Source organism: Coregonus clupeaformis, chromosome 30 (genome assembly GCF_020615455.1).
Source record: "Coregonus clupeaformis isolate EN_2021a chromosome 30, ASM2061545v1, whole genome shotgun sequence".
Lineage (NCBI taxonomy): Eukaryota > Metazoa > Chordata > Actinopteri > Salmoniformes > Salmonidae > Coregonus > Coregonus clupeaformis.
In genome coordinates this window covers 15,471,390-15,485,650 of record NC_059221.1, presented here as the reverse complement: position 1 = coordinate 15,485,650, position 14,261 = coordinate 15,471,390, and the positions used below count along the sequence as shown (strand labels likewise).

Below are 14,261 nucleotides of genomic sequence, written 5' to 3'. Positions count from 1 at the left end.
GTCTTTGTGAGACGCAGAGTAGGTGAACGGATGATTTCCGAATGTGTGGTTCCCACCGTGAAGCATGGAGGAGGAGGTGTGATGGTGTGGGAGTGCTTTGCTGGTGACACTGTCTGTGATTTATTTAGAATTCAAGGCACACTTAACCAGCATGGCTACCACAGCATTCTGCAGCGATATGCCATCCCACCTGGTTGGCGCTTAGTGGGAATATAATTTGTTTTTCAACAGGACAATGACCCAACAGACCTCCAGGCTGTGTAAGGGTTATTTGACCAAGAAGAAGAGTCATGGAGTGCTGCTTCAGATGACCTGGCATCCACAATCACCCGACCTCAACCCAATTAAGATGGTTTGGGATGAGTTGGACCGCAGAGTGAAGGAATAGCAGCCAACAAGTGCTCAGCATAAGTGGGAACTCCTTCAAGACTGTTGGAAAAGCATTCCAGGTGAAGCTGGTTGAGAGAATGCCAAGACTGTGCAAAGCTGTCATCAAGGCAAAGTGTGACTACTTTGAAGAATCTCAAATATAAATATATTTTGATTTGTTTAACACTTTTTGGGTTACTACATGATTCCATATGTGTTATTTCATAGTGTTGATGTCTTCACTATTATTCTACAATGTAGAAAATAGTAAAAATTAAGAAAAACCCTTGAATGAGTAGGTGTGTCCAAACCTTTGACTGGTACTGTATTTTTAAACAGGGTGACACAGGACGTAGGGTCAATTCACTACCTTCCCATCCCTTCCCTGAATTGGAGAAAATATTTTTTCTCACTAAAGAACATTTCATATTTATCATAATGCACAATTAGAAAAATACAAAATTAATAAAAAAGCTTCGTTTTAAAAACGTAATTTTCAGCCTCAAATAGCGGTATTACACAACGCACACGGCTGTGCATAAATTTGGGAGCGCCGCCCCTCTCCATCAGCAGTTGTTGCGTTGACCCTGACGGGCAGAGCATACACTAATTCATTCAGACACAAATAGGGATCTCTCTGCGTATTTCTTTGTATTTTCTCTTATTGTTCGATCCTCCTCAGAAAACATGGTAAGTCATGTAGTTTCTTCCGCAATAATAAGCCTGAAATAATTACGTTTTTGATGTTTTCTGTTGAGATTTTCTAAAATGATGAGACAACATCACACCCTTATTGTGGCTATATGGGTCGATTCTTATTGTCTCGGGCAATGAATTCTGGATAGGGGGGATTTGGAGCATTTTCGTGTTGTTCACCCATTTCCAAATGCGAAAGATTTGCTTAGACCGCATTAGCGTTTGGAAATGGTATTGCTTGCTATTTCGGTTTATTACCAGGCTATTACATAAATTGGTATGGCAGTGGAAAGAAAGAACAAGGGCACTATTTTGTCCATGCATAATTTGTGGTAGCTATTGAGCACATGAATTGTACAATGTTCATCAAAGTCCGCAACATTTATTTATCCAGGAAATTGATTTAAAATGGTAATACAATGGGATTATATTCTCACTGACATTAATTGTGTTGCTAGGTGGGGGAGGGCAGACTGGGTGGGGATAGAAGGGGAATATATGTCTCTCTTCTGTAATATATGTCTAACATTATGCCTAGTTTAACCCTGAAAATAAACCTATTCCACTCCAGTTACCAGCTGCATATTAATTACGTAGTGATGTAATGCCAGGTTGCAGTTGTAAATGAGAACTTGTTCTCAACTGGCTTACCTGGTTAAATAAAGGTGAAGTAAAAATAAAATAAAATATAACCTTATTGTCAGTTTATTAATGGTCATATGTTTATAGATGGCAAGATTCCTCTGCTATTGGTCTCCATTTTTGCTGTTCTTCAGTTTACATGTAGCCTACCCAGTATTCCACTAGGTGGTGTTTTTGGCAATTATACGTTTTTGTCAAATGTATTGTAATTCTGCTATATTCAATATTTTTCCATTTATTTTCCAGCGTGAGTGTATTTCTGTCCATGTGGGTCAGGCTGGAGTCCAGATTGGCAATGCCTGCTGGGAGCTCTACTGTCTGGAACATGGGATCCAGCCAGACGGACAGATGCCCAGTGACAAGACCATCGGAGGAGGAGACGACTCCTTCAACACCTTCTTTAGTGAGACTGGGGCTGGAAAGCATGTCCCCAGGGCTGTGTTTGTAGACCTGGAGCCCACAGTCATAGGTAATTTTCCTGGTTCTCATTCAATTTAAATAAAGGTATGTTAAAGAGGATTTCCTCTGCTTTCTTGCTATTGAGCTCCTTAATGAGCTCTTCATTTTCTCTTGTCAGATGAGGTGCGCACTGGGACCTACCGCCAGTTATTCCATCCTGAACAGCTCATCACTGGCAAAGAGGATGCTGCCAACAACTACGCCCGTGGACACTACACTATTGGCAAAGAGATCATTGACCTGGTGCTGGACAGGATCCGCAAACTGGTGGCTATCTCAGAATGAATTAATTAACTATTTTATCAACTATCTGATCAGAATGTGGACTTCTGTTGTCCTCCTTTTATTGACATGTTTATCTTTCTCTTCAGGCTGACCAGTGCACAGGCCTTCAGGGCTTCCTGGTTTTCCACAGCTTTGGAGGTGGCACCGGCTCTGGTTTCACCTCTCTGCTGATGGAGCGCCTGTCTGTTGACTACGGCAAGAAGTCCAAGCTGGAGTTCTCCATCTACCCAGCTCCCCAGGTGTCCACAGCTGTGGTGGAACCTTACAACTCCATCCTAACCACCCACACCACCCTAGAGCACTCTGACTGTGCCTTCATGGTGGATAATGAGGCTATATATGACATCTGCCGTAGGAACCTCGACATTGAGCGTCCTACCTACACTAACCTCAATAGGCTCATTAGCCAGATCGTTTCCTCCATTACTGCTTCCCTTCGATTCGATGGTGCTCTCAATGTTGATCTGACAGAGTTCCAGACCAACTTGGTACCCTATCCCCGAATTCATTTTCCTCTGGCCACCTATGCCCCAGTTATCTCTGCAGAGAAGGCTTACCATGAGCAGCTCTCGGTCTCTGAGATCACCAATGCCTGCTTTGAGCCAGCCAATCAGATGGTGAAATGTGACCCTCGCCATGGAAAGTACATGGCATGTTGCCTTTTGTTCCGTGGTGATCTGGTGCCCAAAGATGTCAATGCTGCCATTGCCACCATCAAGACAAAACGTTCCATTCAGTTTGTTGACTGGTGTCCAACTGGTTTTAAGGTTGGCATTAACTACCAGCCCCCCACTGTAGTCCCTGGTGGAGACCTGGCCAAAGTCCAGAGAGCTGTGTGCATGCTTAGCAACACCACTGCTGTGGCAGAGGCCTGGGCTCGGCTTGACCACAAGTTTGACCTGATGTACGCCAAACGTGCCTTTGTGCACTGGTATGTGGGTGAGGGCATGGAGGAGGGAGAGTTCTCTGAGGCCAGAGAGGATATGGCAGCCCTGGAGAAGGATTACGAGGAGGTAGGGGTTGACTCCATTGAGGGTGAGGGAGAGGAGGAGGGAGAGGAGTATTGAAATGTCCCTGCAGGCAAGCCATTGTCAAACACTATTACTGTTGCATGATACCTAATAAAATATTTAATTAAATTAGCCATTTGTGCCCTTGGTCTTTATTCGCATTCACAACATTATCTTGACAAATAGAAAGACACTAGTGCAGTTTTGGGGGAATTTTAATGGGGGAAAGATAGTAAAATGTCTAACATCACAGTAGTTTCCACTATTATTCACTGGTCAAACCTCCAGTATAAAAATGTAGAATCACTGTAGGTCTTACCATACATATGTTCTTTGAAAATGTTTAGTTTGATGGAAATAAGCCAAATTATACACATTCATGAACTTGTAGTTAAAAATAAAATGTATAAAAGAAAAAACAAAACATGTCAGATGACTATATGTGCAAATAAAATGTTTCTTGACTGTTATGTATTGTGTATTTTGCAGTTGAATGGGTTGTTGTTGTTGTCCATTCACACAAGCCTGTCATCAAGCAGTGTGCTGTTCTCTACAGGAGCCTGTCGACTCAGAAGGTTCCAGAACAGTAGAGGCCCAGAGCTCCAACCAGAACTGCCCTCTGCGCTCTGGGAGGAGGAGCCAACCACAGACTCCTCCTTCAGAGGACGGTAGGCTTTGAACCGTCTGTGGAACAAAAAGAGAAAATTAAAGTACATACATTTTATCAGAGGCTCACTTGAAAAAAAAATATGTACATCTCAATGTGACTCCCCTGGTGAATAAAGGATAAAAAGGTAATTAGAAAAGTATTATCAATGGTACAATATGTTGCATGCAGTTGCCCTGAGACATGGCTGTACAGTGTAGACAGACACCATAAGGGTCATGTCTCAAAGCAAGCTGTACAGGTTATACCTTGTGGTGATATGGAACCCTTCAGAAAGGTGTGACAAGAGTAGACCAATGTTGATGTGACTCACTTGTAAGTGTAGGCCACAGATCCAGCGACCAGAGCAACGATCAGGACCCCCATCACCATGGCTGCAGTGCCCGCTGAGGACAGACCGGAACCTGCCACCAAAGAACACAGACAATAATTTATGCAAAACAACTTCATATAACAACATATTAAAATATATTAATTATTTTCTAAACAATAACAATAGGTGTTTGACTGGAAGGTATTGGACTGATTGTCTCTGGGACCCAGGTTCGAGACATGGGTGGGGCTACCCCCCAACATAGCCACTATACACAGATGTGCAGAGCAGACATGTTACAGAACATACCCACGGTCACGCTAACTTTGGCGCTGGTGACTGCCAGACTGACATCATTGGTCATGGACACATTGATGCAGAAGATGCCAGAGTCATTGAAAAAGTGACGCAGTACTAGCTGGCACTCAGAAGAGGGCGCCACTGTGTTACACATGGTGTGGACGGGCATCAGACAGTCTGCATCGGACACCACTGTACACACCTCTGTGGGAAGGCTGGGTGGAAAACAGACAAAGGGTCAGAAACGCTCAGTGAAACAATACAGGCCGGTTTCCCTGACCCAGACTAACCCTGGACTAAAATACAAGAATGATTTTTAAATCGAGGACTAGGATTAATCTGGGGAAATGAAACTAGCCCTAGTGCTTAAACGGTGGGATATAGGCCTGCATTACTTATGGATTTGTCTGTGGACCATGATTCTGCTTAGGGAAATAATAACTAGTTTGATTCTTTGAGACAGTCTCCCTTTAATTGCTCTGGAGCAGGAATACTCACCTCCCATGGCAGGTGACAGTTAGATCCACTACATTTCGTTCAACCTCAGATTCATCAGTCTTGATCAGAGCATTATCCACTTGCACTATCTTCAAACTCTCAATGCCCTCTGAAGACAAAGAGGGGATGTAATCATCTTCAATGTTAATCAAATACAGTGTTAGGAAACCACAAGATGGAGATTTCGATGTCATTTAGACAGTGGACTCACCAACAATGTCAATGCCAGTGCAGAAGGACCCATAGCGATAGATCACACAGTCATCATCCTTGGGTTTGTCACCTGCTTCACGCTTAACAACTATCACCACGGGAGCTTGGGCCGTAGCAGTCTCCCCTGTATCAGGAGAAACAACAATGCACTCCAGTTACTAAATGGACAATCCAACAATTTAAAGCACATTAGACATACAATTAATTCACTTAATTCATCAATTAATATGATATGTAGGTGTGTTGTACATACCTGCTGGCTCTACTTCCTCAGAAGCAGCTGTTGCTAAACCAGCAGAGACAGTTGGGGTGTCAGGGTTGACTGGAGAAGGTGTCTTTGTGTGCTGAGCGGTGGAGACTCCCACCTCAGTCATGTCCTCCTCTGTGTCAGTCTCAGCAGGGGCTGATGGGCCTACGTTTATTGTAACTCCCTGTGTGGCCGCCATTACTGGAGCAGCTGATGCATCCGCAACAGGAGCGCTCACTGGAGAGAGAAACAGGACCATTCAACTTCCTATTTTCTTTGTCAATTCTGGCATAGCCTACTACATATTGGGTGAATGTCAAAATTATTTTCCATGATTCCTCACATCCTCTCTCCTTGACGACAGTAAGGATCCAAGGAATCCAAGTAAAGACTTTTGAAATTAATTTCTGGAATATAGCGTTTCAAGATGAGAATTACCTGTTGTGCCTGCCGGGTTTGCAGGCCCTACAGTGACAGCGTTACCAGTGGGGATAACACCAGCTGGTGTGGCACATGCTTTATCAGGGATAACGGCCTGTACAACAACCTGGGGCTTGAAGCCACCAGCCACTATGTAGGTATGGGTGACAGTCAGCTCTCTGGAGATGAGAGCTCCGCTGCTGTCACCAAAGTCCCAGTTGTATGTGATGTCAGCGTCACTCAGGTACTCGCTGGGGTCGTGGAGGCTGATCGTGAATGCTATCGCTCTGTTCTGGACGAAGCTCAGGTCTGCCTCGTTGATGTCGTTCACTTGGGTCATTGAGACGGCAAAGGGGATTTGATCTAGAGACAGAAATAGAGACAAAGAAAAAAATACCCTCAGACAAAACCTCTCAAGTAACTTCTAGTAGCAGTATTGTTGTTTTCTACGTAGTTGAATAAACATGAAATGTATTTTAAAATAGTCATAAAATGTGTTCATTCATTCACTCATTCATTTATTAATTTTTTCACGCATTCATTCTACTAACCAGTGATGGAGAACTGTGTGGAGGCATATCCCAGAGGGATGAACTTCTCGTGGCTGCGATAGTGGTAGATGACAATGTCCACGATGTAGGAGCCCAGAGGGACATTGTCTGTCCCGATGGTGAGGGAGGAGGAGGGGCCATCAGACACCTGCCAGTACTGACCTGTGAGGCAAAGCAAAGGAAATAGGTTTACATGCTTATAACAGAGTTATTACATGGTTATTAAAGGTTTATAACAACATTACTACAAGACAAAGTAAAACATGTTAATACTGTAGGCCTAATAGATGAGAGTGCTTGCAGCTGTACTTACCCCATGTTTTCCATACAAACACATACGGAGGGGGTTTGTCACCACCCTTCTTGAAGGGTGTGCCGTCGGGAAAGACTCCGTTCCACTCCGTGTTCTGTGCAGGATACACTAGCTCAGACTGATGGTAGTGTGTTCCTAATGGAAAACAGAGTGGGTGTTGGTTTCTGCTTTGTCTTTAGACAGAGGAGTATGTACTATGAATGTAGGAAAACAATATGTAGTATCTAACCTCAAAATGTACTTTTTGCAGACAGTAACTTGGCACTGTAGTTTCCAAAGGGAAAGAACAATACAGATATTGTAGACTGTCATGACAGACTTAATTAACAATCGCTGGCCAGAAGCCAGCATTCATGCGAGATTTGGCTCTGGGCACCAAGATTACTGTATAAAGTAACAAAAGACCCTCATATAGCCAAAACTCTAATCTTGTTCACAAGACACTTCCTCCCAATAAGCCTAGGGATGAGGTTACCAAAACTCAGTCAGTCCTCGAGGATTTACCATTGACGGTGCAGTTCTCGGCCCATACCACCTCTCCGTCAGGCATGACCTTCTGGTTGTGTGGGAACTGCAGCTCGATGGTAAAGGTCACCTTGGCTGCAGTCAGGGTCGGTGCGTCATTACCCACAATGAACTTCACCTTGCCACCTGTTGAGAAGAATGTACACTTTGAAGTGAATATCATAAGTATACAATTTCACAGAGATAATCGACTTACTTTACTTAAACCTTTTTGTCCTTTTGTTCACAGATGTTCCTGATAAATAAGATGAAAATGTTATGTAACCATCAGTGTATTTACATTGTGCTGAGACAGAGGACAAATGTGCATACCTTTCCAAGAGTCTTTGTAGCGAGGGTCTTCATCTTTCCACACCGGATACATTTTCGTATTCCATGATGGATATTGTGTGAAGTGACTTTTGGGCTCTGGAATATAATAATAGAAATTACATAAGTAAGCATGCACAGTCAGCATTCATTCATTAGAGTTGAAAGGGCAGGAGCTGGTCACACTTTTGCAACCAAAGGAGGGGGCTCAGCTCCAACCTAGGTGACTGCCAATCCCAAAATCTCTACAATCCCTCTCAATCCTATTCATGTGACTGTCAGCTGAGTGTACCATAACTTTACTACAGATTAGGGCTAAGGGCGAGGATTGTCTTTGACATAAGGACCAGGGAGGTCAAACTATTTATATTTAATTGCACTGATAAGCACTGACTATTTTCATAAATGCATTATGTTTTTATTGTAATGAATAAATTAGACAAAAAAATTGTCAAATCAAAATGATAAACCTGTGTTAGATTGCATCCCGGTCATCCATACACGGCACCCTATAGCCAAAATCACAAAATACAGATATCCCAATTGGGGGAGACTGTAAAGCGATTATCAAGGGTATGATTGTTAGAATAGGCTACTGTAACGTGCGATGATCCCACCATCGGTACATCTTACTATAAAATCAAGAATTTATAGCCGCTGACTAATACTCTCTATATTGTTTGGAATTAATGCAAACTGCCGATTGGTGACAAATGAGACCCTTCTCGCTTGTGCTTTTTAAATATTTATTGAAAAACTCATGCTACTTGCACAATGTTGAAGGTTAGTGCATTGAATCTTCCTAGAGGCCCTATGACTGCAATGATGCTTCCCCATAAAATCAAGAATGTCAACAGGGTTAATTCATATTTGTGAAATGTTTGCAAAGCATTTGGTTATCAAAACGGATAATCTCCATTGAAAGGGTTTTAGTCCAGGACTAGGCTTAATCTATGTCTGGGAAACTGACCCTTTGTAATGCAAAAGGACACATAGTGCTGCATTGAGGAGCCACTGTCATAAGAGTGGCTAAAACAAGACCAAATGCAGTGTTCCTCAATACACATCATTACTGAAAGGTTTGAATGAAACAAGTGTTACTAAAATGATTATCATATTGTGAAATCCTGACGTGCCACGGCCTGAGGTAAGAAATAATGTCCTTTTGTCATTTAAAAATATACTTTCTTGAAAACATATAATCTAAGTATACCAGATTATCTGGTATACATAATGATATCCAGAGTGGCTGTACAGATGTAGGATCTTAATTTGATCACCCTGTTGCAGGAGAACTCTTCTGAAATGCAGGAAATTAAAAAAGGCTTTTGAAGTTTGTAATTTCCACTTTGAAATATTAGACTTGATTTTCCCTACAAACATGTCCATTAATTATAATACACATAATAATTCACATTTCCTGTTGCTGCAGGATCATTTTCCTGCTGTAGTAAACTGGCTTAAATTAAGATCCTCTACATCTGTACTTACTTGTTGCAGCAGATGAACCCAGTGCCACCAACAACACTGCAAAAGCTGTCCCTGTCTTCATTATTAGTGTGCACGCTTCCTTTCCACGTTAAACATAGAATATCCCTTTTCTTCTCCTCCAATGCAGGTCGGAAACAAACTCACCAGACCATTGTGATTCCTGGCTTTATATATTCTCTAAATCTCTGGCCTCACAGCAGTAGTACTAAACCCCTCCTACCCCACTGAAACCTGTGATCCCACCTCCCCTTACGCAGTGGTGTAAAGTACTTAAGTAAAAATACTTGAAAGTACTACTTAAGTCGTTTTTTGGTGTATCTGTACTTTACTATTTATATTTGTCAACTTTTACTTTACAACATTTCTAAAGAAAATAAAATGTACTTTTTACTCAATACATTTTCCCTGACACCCAAAAGTACTCGTTACATTTTGAATGCTTAAAAAGGACAGGAACATTGTCTAATTCACACACTTATCAAGAGAAAATCCCTGGTCATCCCTACTGCCTCTGATCTGGCGGACTCACTAAACACATGCTTCTTTTGTAAATGAGTGTTGGAGTGTGCCCCTTACTATCCGTAAAAAATTAAAAATGGTGCCGTCTGTTTTGCTTAATATAAGGAATTTGAAATGATATATACTTTTACTTTTGATACTTAAGTATATTTGAGCAATTACATTTACTTTTGATACTTAAGTATATTTTAAACCAAATATTTTTAGACTTTTACTGAAGTAGTATTTTACTGGATGACTTTCACTAAGTCATTTTCTATTAAGGTATCTTTATTTGTACTAAAGTATGATATTGGGTACTTTTTCCACCACTCCCCAAAGGCACCTGTGACCTGTCGGGCTTTTCTAGAACAGTATAGCAGGGCTAATTTACATAAGGCACACAATGAAATGGTGATTCAAATGTATTTTACATACACATTTTGTGTACAAGGTTTCAGAAGATACCTTAATATATGAAAGAAGTTTAACTTGTCTGCTGACACAGGATAATATCTGGGGAGTGATGTCCATCAATCCATTTAAAAAAAGAAGACAACCTAATATACTTGTTGTGATTATTTCCCACGAGGCTGTGCAGTCTTGGGACCCATGAAATTATGTCTTTCTTCATCTTTGTCTCCATACTGTAGCCATATAAACTCACCATTACCTATACATACTGTACTTACATACAGTATAAGTAAACTTAGATTCATATAGTATTTGTTACAGTGATAGCTTGTGAGAAAGATTATGGACGGGTGCAACAACTTGTGAAATCAGCAGTCTACATTCCCAAGGCTGTGGGGCTCTGTTAGTCTTAGGTTAGGGTACCAAAAGGTTCATGCTATGCTGCCTTGTGAATGAATTGTGATAGTATTGCCCCATATTTACTATGGTATGTACAGTAGATATGTACTTCTTATAGGCTACTGTATAATGAAAAAGTGCTTTACAAATGTAATAAATGATAATTTTAATTGCTGGAGTACCGATAATGTTTCAAACTTTCATTAAAATTGGGTAACTGCATGTGAGAACTTATGTGCTCCCATTTTAAAATACCACCTGACCCATTGCATTGAGGCCAATCTGGAGTCTGTCCCAAAGACTACTCTCCACAAATAATTTAGAGATTTACCCTAAAATATTTTCAGCTCTATTCTAACGAGGATATTCAGTATTAAAATAGTCTAACAATCTGAGCAACAATGCTCAAATCTTGCCACACATATCAGTGGTAAGAAATAAAATCTTGCAACACTATTGATGAGATAATAGTTCTAATTAGGTATAACACCTGGAATATAGAAGATGGTGTACTAATTAGTGAATCGTTTCTGGGTCAACAGAACAATAAGTCATACAGCGCTGCTAAGAGAGACTGTGCTTACAGGCAGGAAACATGGCAGGAATGTAAAGTTCATAAGGATTACTGGGGCTCTTGTGACTTTTAAATTCATCCGGCTTTGTCCTCACCTCTATTTGAAACTATAAGTAAGAGTGTTAAAAGTTTTTTGTCTTAATATTTTATGGTCGAATTGTGAGACTGTTCAAACTCCTTTTAGAACAATGTCACCATTCAGAGCAAATATATTTAATGTATCTCTTAACTTTCGATTTATCATTCCTTATTTAACCCTCACATTAAGAAAAACGACACTGTAAATGCTTAGGTTTCATTTATTGTATTTCAATGATTTTTTTAAATCTCAAATAAATGCATTGGTTAAAAGGTCAACGCAATTCAAAATAATGTAAGCAAATGCTTCTATCATGTCCAAGTAGACATGCGAGTCCCTCTTCAGTTATTACTCTCGCTGTGAGGAGAGGTGGTGGAGGCAGTTGAGTCAGTTGGTGAATCGGCGTGGGGTGTCATCCCACTCTGAGCCAAAGTGCATCTCATTGTCAGACGACAGCGCAGCCAGGTGTGCAGCTAACGTCCTCACGAGCAGACAGCATTATCTCTGCGGCGAGCAGGTTCACATCTGCGCAGATGAGTCTTTCTGTTCTCACTCGTGTTTCAAAGATAGACTCCTCGCCTGAGCGGTCGATCGCTCTTAATAAAAATAAAAATAAAACATTGAATTTGCACAGCGCTTTTAATATTTAATAAGTAGAGCTTTGAGATAACTCTGTTAAGAAAAATAATAATACATTTAGAATCAAGGCAGGTAAAATAGCAATAGTGGGGTAGGTGCTAAACAGCTTTTCAGATTAGGACTATGGGAAAGGCAGTCTTACCTTGGCCTCTGGGCCTCCTCTGGAGTTGGGGAGTCATCCTCGATGGTGATGGACTGGTCGATCGCATAGTCTCAGTGGGGAAATTAAGAGGATTCCTGTAAACGTGCAAATTGTTGGGGGGCTGCTTCGGAACCTTCCAGAGGCGGCGCATTGGGCACCATGGCAGCCTCACTTTAGGCTCTCCCTCTGGAGGAGTAGGTACAAGGCCGGAGACATTGAAGACTGATTTGGAGGGAGGTCAGGAGGATTGGTACTGGGGATTTGGACCAAACATATTCTTCGTCTGTAGAATAAATCATTTATGCCTCTTTGTCAATAGGGATATCAGACTCACTGGAGGTATACTCCAACGGGCTTGAACAGTTACTCATTGCATAGAGTGAGGATGATGCAGAGACAACCTTTGGCAACGGAGTCAGTTTCAATTCTGTGCCGTGTGAAACCTTTGAGGTTGAAGTAGGTACACCAATTACGGAGAAAGAATCAAGGCTTCTACTACGGTGACTAGTGTTGCCAGTGTCTTCATGCTTCTTCAAAACATCAAGGTAGGACATTGACAGACATTTTTTGACAGGAATGCAATTGTCTGAGGAGGCTGTTTTTGAAGTAATTACCTTCTGAAAATCAAGGTCTTCCTGTGAGGTTTTTGCACCAGCGCTCCGTCGGAGGACACCATCTTCATCCAGTTGGTTATCATAGATCGTGTCCATGAGGCCTGAGGCAATGTATTGCATCTTCAGGGATGTCATCCAGATCCCTGGATATCCCTCAAAACCTTCAGTTGAGTTTGATTGTGCCTCCAAGTGTGTGACATTGTCTAGGTCGGGATTAAGTCCGGTGACAGCAGGAATTAACTGTGTGTTACTTGCCATGAGGGAAGTTCCCATACCTCCCAAAATGTTGCTCACAGCATTAATGGCAGTCTGGCTTTCCTTGGGGGAAATTGCCCTGTTGGGAGGATTCTGTCTAATAATATCAATCATTTTAGTCTTGACCTGCTCCAGAACTTCGATGATCAATTATTTGGCGGCAACTCCAGTTGGGGGCCGAGTGAAACAGCATTCTCATTAGCATTCTCAGTCAGCTGACAGGCCTGGTCTTTGCTCAATTTTCTGGATAAACTTTTCAACATATCCTCAATAATTTCTCTCTCCAAGCAGTCCTCACTTTCGATGTTCACTGATCCAAACTGAGGCAAAGAGACGGAGTGTCTTACCTCATTCCTCACCGATTGGGCCAGGATTTATTTGAAAAGTTCTGTGCTGATCTGGTCAAGAACTCCATCTGCAAGGGTGAGATAGAGGTTAGGGAAAGAGGTGCTTCTGGTGGCCTGCTGAGGTTTCCTTCTAGGGGAAGGTGTCTTTGAGTCAAAAACATAGGTCACTTTGATCACACTTTTCTCATCAGCTGTCTTCTCACCAGGAGACACAAGTGTTCCTCCTTGCATCACAATTGACTTTACCTTGTGGTCTTCAACCTTTACTGAAGGGGTCTGTGATTCAGTGAGGCTTTCATCAGATCCAGGAACATTTGATGGACCTTCAGGATCGTCATGTAGTGGTAGCTGGCCAGCTAAATCCATTTCACTACACATGTCAATGACATTTTCCACCAAATCATCGGCAATCGCCTCAACTTTTGCAGAGGCCATTGTTTTCGCTGGGTGCTCTGCTGTTGCCTCAGAGAGCATTTCTTCCATATCTGCTCTGGAAGTAGTACGAGACTGGGGAGCACTGGCCATCACAGTTGTCTCCATGTTACCCAGAAGACTGCTCACGGCAATGATGGCTGTTTGACTTACCTTTGGAGAAGGTGCAACAAATGTTACTGGGAATCTCTCTTGTTGATGGGGATGCTTCTAACGTATGTACAACACCATAAACAATCACATCAACAATTGTTTTCATCACCATCAATACAAATAAATACATCAACATCAATCAAATATACATGGAAAAGTATCATGGCATCACACAGCAGATAAATGTTGAATACAACATTACACAGTATTTACAACATCAATATATAGGCTATCCCTTTGGAGATAAGACTTCTCTTGGGAGAGCCCTTCTTGATCTTGTCAACAAACTTTGTCTTGACCTCCTGGAAAACTTTCTGAATCAGCTGTGCTGCAGCAGACTGCAGTCTGGAGAACTCTTCTTCATCTGTAGCGTCTTCAGACACCGGTGCTAGAGCTTGGTCCTGCAC

General features: G+C 41.8%; 2 protein-coding genes across 3 annotated transcripts; one reads left to right on the top strand and one right to left on the bottom strand.

Annotated features, from left to right (window-relative positions):
- Nucleotides 1-928: 928 nt before the first annotated feature.
- Nucleotides 929-3,593, top strand: LOC121545802 (tubulin alpha chain). Its single transcript, XM_041856638.1, has 4 exons — nt 929-1,059; nt 1,954-2,176; nt 2,285-2,433; nt 2,538-3,593. The coding sequence occupies exons 1-4, from the start codon at nt 1,057-1,059 to the stop codon at nt 3,516-3,518; spliced, it is 1,356 nt and encodes a 451-aa protein (XP_041712572.1). The 5' UTR covers nt 929-1,056; the 3' UTR covers nt 3,519-3,593.
- A 67-nt stretch (nt 3,594-3,660) lies between these two features.
- Nucleotides 3,661-13,832, bottom strand: LOC121545801 (melanocyte protein PMEL). Of its 2 annotated transcripts, none has more exons than XM_041856636.2 (12): nt 12,054-13,832; nt 7,821-7,916; nt 7,488-7,634; nt 6,984-7,118; nt 6,671-6,832; nt 6,138-6,482; nt 5,706-5,936; nt 5,451-5,576; nt 5,240-5,348; nt 4,751-4,956; nt 4,442-4,532; nt 3,661-4,145 (listed from the first exon to the last, which is right to left on the bottom strand). In XM_041856636.2, the coding sequence occupies exons 1-12, from the start codon at nt 12,202-12,204 to the stop codon at nt 3,977-3,979; spliced, it is 1,968 nt and encodes a 655-aa protein (XP_041712570.1). In that variant the 5' UTR covers nt 12,205-13,832; the 3' UTR covers nt 3,661-3,976. The 2 variants fall into 2 exon arrangements, with proteins under 2 accessions (XP_041712570.1, XP_041712571.1); XM_041856637.2 differs by lacking the exon at nt 12,054-13,832 and adding an exon at nt 9,309-9,455.
- Between the last annotated feature and the right edge of the window lie 429 nt (nt 13,833-14,261).